We start from the raw sequence: 5,393 nt of genomic DNA, 5'->3' as shown, positions 1-5,393 counted from the left end.
TTACACTACTAGAGCCAAAATGTCAACCAATTTCTCTCAATTGATGCAGTCAGACTTTTGTCCAGCAGCACAAACAAATTGCTGGAAAATGCACAAGACTGACAGCAACTATGGAGAGAAGAAAAAAAGTTGGCTTTTTAAATCCAGTGACCCTTTGTTTCCAGCAGAGTTCATGGTTATTCATTAGGAATATTTTCAGCACCTCTCCTCCCCATTTCTTTTTAATAAAAACTTTGGGCAGTGTTCAGTACACCTACAGCCACCCCTGCACAATCTTAGATTGCTATGCTCGTTCACCACAAAACCAAAAATAGTTTGAGACACATACTGCCCAACAAAAACAACCCCAATCCAAGATGAATGCAGCAAGAAGCAGCTTACATATTGTATTGAAAATTATCCCATGTCAGGAACTGTTTTCCCATTGACAGATAACTGGCCAAATTGTCAGTGATGACTTGGATACATTTTTGATGCAAGAGTTGGTGTTATTTTGAAAAAGTTAACTGACGCAGCACAAAGCCCACCTTGCAAAAAAGTGGTTAATCAAACATACATTCTAAATCATGTATCACTAATACCCTTTGTTCCTAGTGATGGCAATACAAACTGCACATTAGTTTAATGGCAGAAGTTTGAAGTGTAGGAGTTTGATCTACTCCACAATCATGATCTAGTAACAGCATTGGTCATGTCTAAACTGTAGCACACAGGGAAGTGGTTTTGACATCGCTTTTCATCCCTCAAAGCAGTATGGTACTTTCAAAAAAAAATTACCCTTTCAGAAGGCACTAAACAAGACTTAATACATTTGCTTATTTCCTCCTGCGAGTAATGCAGTTTGTGATTTTACTGAAATGCAAGTAGCACTGAATGAACTTGGATGTGTGAAACAAAGAAGTTAAAATCTAGATCAATCCTGCCAAGAACTGGTCAAGTGTTCAGTTAAAATGTAACTCATACAACCTAAACCTCAAAGCCCACCAACTTTAGAAACTCCAAACACTAGGGTTTTTCATCTTTAAAAATATTTAACTCCACTACAACAAACATTGCTGTATGCTGCTGAACCTGAGATTCTAGGTTAATGAACTGATGCTTTCGATGCAAACTGAAAGTTTGCATCTTTAGTGACTACTTAGCCCAAATCAAGCACTAATCTAGGAATTAAAACAATTCCAATTTCAGTACATTTTCACAAGTACCTTATTTCAATAACCTAAAAAGTTATGCTCTGAAACTGCTGGTAAGGGGCACGTTCATATGCAGCAAGTGTAGAATTGATAGAAAGCCATTACTGCAACATATACTTAATACAGCAAAACTCTTATTGCTATATAGTCTGTCCCCTCAGTTAGCCAACTAAATACTGAAAGTAGCAAGCCCACACATATGTCAGTCAAAAACTTTATTATCTACAATGCTTCAGGTACTAAGTCCAGTTTACTCATTACAAAACAAAGATGAATACACCAGTGAATCATCATGCAGAGACAAAGTGCAAATTAAGAAAATTTTCACAGTCCACCACGCAGTCGCAGGACAAGGTGGAGGGTAGATTCTTTCTGGATGTTGTAGTCAGACAGAGTGCGACCTTCTTCCAGCTGCTTGCCAGCAAAGATCAGACGCTGCTGATCAGGAGGGATTCCTTCCTTGTCCTGGATTTTAGCCTTGACATTCTCAATGGTGTCGCTGGGCTCAACTTCAAGGGTAATGGTCTTACCAGTCAGGGTCTTCACAAAGATCTGCATTCCACCACGCAGTCGCAAGACAAGGTGGAGGGTAGATTCTTTCTGGATGTTGTAGTCAGACAGGGTCCGGCCATCTTCCAGCTGCTTACCAGCAAAGATCAGACGCTGCTGGTCAGGAGGGATTCCTTCCTTGTCCTGGATTTTAGCCTTGACATTCTCAATGGTGTCACTGGGCTCAACTTCAAGGGTAATGGTCTTACCAGTCAGGGTCTTCACAAAGATCTGCATTCCACCACGCAGTCGCAAGACGAGGTGGAGGGTAGATTCTTTCTGGATGTTGTAGTCAGACAGGGTCCGGCCATCTTCCAGCTGCTTACCAGCAAAGATCAGACGCTGCTGGTCAGGAGGGATTCCTTCCTTGTCCTGGATTTTAGCCTTGACATTCTCAATGGTGTCACTGGGCTCAACTTCAAGGGTAATGGTCTTACCAGTCAGGGTCTTCACAAAGATCTGCATTGTGAACTGCAAGTGAAACAACAAGCTTAGATGTTTGTCACTCTCTGAACAATACGAAAGGAATTAATTGAAAGAAGCGGTTAGAAGAGGGCTGCGCCCCGCCCGGGGGAAGAAGGTACGGCCTCTCGGCCGTTACCGGATGCTGGGGTGGGGCCCGTTAATCCACGGAACATACCTCCAACTTCGACTAATAGCTATGGGAATTAACACAACACAAAGGTAGCACTCTGCGGGTAACAAATGCCATTAAATACTGACCTTAGGCGGGTTGCTCAGTTCTCTAACGATCACCAAAGACTCTCCTCAGATGCTCAATCGGAATAACACAGTACGCAGCTAGGGGCACGCTTTTATAGCCTAGCGGCAGCGAACACCCAACGTAATCCTTCCCCGATAAAAAGAAAGTGCTCAATTCTTTGCTGCATAGACTGGTTTAGCTTCACTACCTTCTAATAATGGTTAATTGATATTCAACTAATATTTAGCTACTGTCGAAGTTGAATTCATAAACCCTGATGAAAGATATTCATCACTTACCACAATCGCGGATTGATTTCTAAATGTGCTGTGGCGGTTGCGACCAGCTTACATAAGGGTCCCTCTCGCTGATTGGACAGGCTCCTAGCACTCTGAGCGTTGATTGGCTGGCGTTCACATATGCTGCACAAAGACTGGCGATTAAACAAGGTTCAGGCCAATCAGAGAGCGCCGCATCATGCGGTGTCATCACAATTCCCCGTGACTGCCCCGTGACCTGGAGGAGGTTGGTGAGGAGTGGGTGGGTGAGGGGGGGTTTGGGCTGAGCGGGGGGGAGGGGGAATGAAGAGAAATGGGGTGGAAGATGAGGGGGGGAGGGCTGACAGCGGGACACAGAAGACTTAAAAGCAAGGTTTTTTTAAATCAGTAACTTACATTCCCGTCTCTGTATAGTTGAAGAAATTAGTTTCTGCACATTGCTTTACTGTAAATATCCAAATATTTCTCACTAGTTACGGAAATGTCATTTTGTTTGTATAAAAATTAGTTTCTAGAAACTAGATGGCCATGATGTAAAACTGGTATTGGTCTGTATTCTGATTTAATCTCATTGGCATTTAAGTCAAGACACATAAGCAAAACACGCCAGGGACACTCCTTATTATTTGAAATGTTGTATGGTTGCCATGGATGATGTCATTATCATGCTGTAAATTTTCAGAAGATTATCTGTGTGATGTTGTGTTTGTACCTTGGCAGATATGAGGCATGACACAGTAATTTGTTGCAGAAGCAAAACACTCTGCTGAAAATCTGAAATGACCACAGAAAATGCTGTGTATTGCCAGCAATTTTTGTATTAATTTGTGTTTCTAGGGGGGAAAAAAAAGCTGGATTTGAAATATGTTGCTTCCATTCCTGATGTATAATGTTGTAATTGTCCTTTAATGAAGCTTTATGTATTTAAGAAAGCTTTGGTTTCACAATTAGATGAAAATGTGAAGAGAACTATGTATGTTGAAGAAAAATCTGAAATCTCCACAAAATCAGTGTCACAGAATGTTTAACAGCATAGGAGGAAGTGTAGATTAGGTAAATTTAGCCTTGGGGGATGTGGTTGGGGGTGTTCTTTGGAGGGTCACTGTGACTTGATGGGCTGAAAGGCCTTCCAGCCCTTAGGAATTCTATGATTTTAATTTTTTTGAACCTTGAGCAATTCTAGCTTCTGTCCATATACACTAAGTGTGTCATCCTTAATATTCATATAATCTCCCAGACCTTTATCAAACATTCCTGAAGTGTGATGCCCAGAATTGAACACCCCATTCCAGTTGAGGAACAAAAACAAAAGTTGTTGTAAAAGCTCAGCAGGTCTAGCAGCATCTGTGAAGGAAAAAAAAAATCAGAGCTCATGTTTTGGGTCCAGTGACCCTCAGAACTTCTCCAACTCCAGTTCAGGTTTAGTCAGTCATATGGCAAAACATCAGCATAATTTCTTTGCTTTTGCATTCAATACATCAATTTCCACAGACAAGTGATGAAAACTAAAAATATAGGGGCAGACAAAGGGTTAAATCTTACAGCGATCAGTCAAATGATGTACTGAATTATGGAATGTTGCAACAATCAATGAAATGCTGTACCTTAATAGAATGAGGTGCTTGAGCATAGGTCAAGAGTGTAGAACAATGGTAGTATAACTAGGCTAGCTATTAACAGCAGCTTAATTAGGTTGATTAAAGCATGTAACTTAAAAGAAAGGACTAGCATGATGTAATGGGGTCAACCCGAGGCAAAGGACCATTATGGCAGATGTAGTAGTAAATAATCATTATCTTAGTTTGAAGAAGAAACAGCCATTGTGGCAGAGACAGAAAGATAACATAAACTAACAGCATTGACTTACTGGATAATAAAGTGTGAAGCTGGATGAACACAGCAGGCCAAGCAGCATCTCAGGAGCACAAAAGCTGACATTTCGGGCCTAGACCCTCATCACAGAGACTTACTGCCTAAGTGTAGAAAGATAACCCCTACTGACACCATTGGGCATGCTGGAGGCCTGAGAAAGAGCATGATAACTGAAAACGTATAAAGGATAACAAGCCGCGAGGATCGGGGGCGATCGGAAAATCACTCTGATTGTCACAGCCTTTGTTTGCAAATAAAGGTTTACTTTCTTGAAGAACTCTCTACGTCTCCTGGTCATTCTCCACGACACAAGCAGTCCAAATGATTTTTTAAAAATTAGATTTATCAACTTGCCCTACACCCCTTTCAAGTTGTAGAATTTAGTTTATATTAGCTTTCATTATTACAAAAAGTATTACTTCACACTTTTTTCCTCAAGATGGCTACTGATCTCAATTTACATATTACTGCCATCTGCAAAGTTTGAAATGTTCCTTTGTTCTCAAGTCCATGTAATTACTGTACACCATGTTTATACAAATGTCGACCTGGGGCTCTTAAGCCATCAATTGAGCAATGCTGGCTCAATATGCAGATCAGAGATAATGGGAACTGCAGATGCTGGAGAATCCAAGATAACAAAGTGTGGGGCAGGGTCTAGGCCCAAAACGTCAGCTTTTGTGCTCCTGAGATGCTGCTTGGCCTGCTGTGTTCATCCAGCCCCATACTTTGAAATCTCAATATGCAGATCATTCTTTCCTAGTTGAAAACTGACCTGTTCAAATGCACTGTCTGATC

At 41.2% G+C, this 5,393-nt stretch overlaps 1 protein-coding gene across 1 annotated transcript; it reads right to left on the bottom strand.

The window, feature by feature from the left end:
• Positions 1-1,393: 1,393 nt before the first annotated feature.
• ubb (ubiquitin B) lies at positions 1,394-2,600 on the bottom strand. The gene is made up of 2 exons (XM_048557144.2): positions 2,466-2,600; positions 1,394-2,213 (listed from the first exon to the last, which is right to left on the bottom strand). Exon 2 carries the CDS (start codon positions 2,205-2,207, stop codon positions 1,518-1,520), a length of 690 nt encoding a protein of 229 aa, XP_048413101.2. The 5' UTR covers positions 2,208-2,213; positions 2,466-2,600; the 3' UTR covers positions 1,394-1,517.
• Positions 2,601-5,393: the final 2,793 nt, after the last annotated feature.

Source organism: Stegostoma tigrinum, chromosome 27, assembly GCF_030684315.1.
Source record: "Stegostoma tigrinum isolate sSteTig4 chromosome 27, sSteTig4.hap1, whole genome shotgun sequence".
Lineage (NCBI taxonomy): Eukaryota > Metazoa > Chordata > Chondrichthyes > Orectolobiformes > Stegostomatidae > Stegostoma > Stegostoma tigrinum.
The sequence above is the reverse complement of the archived record's forward strand: the minus strand, read 5'-3'. Positions and strand labels throughout refer to the sequence as shown.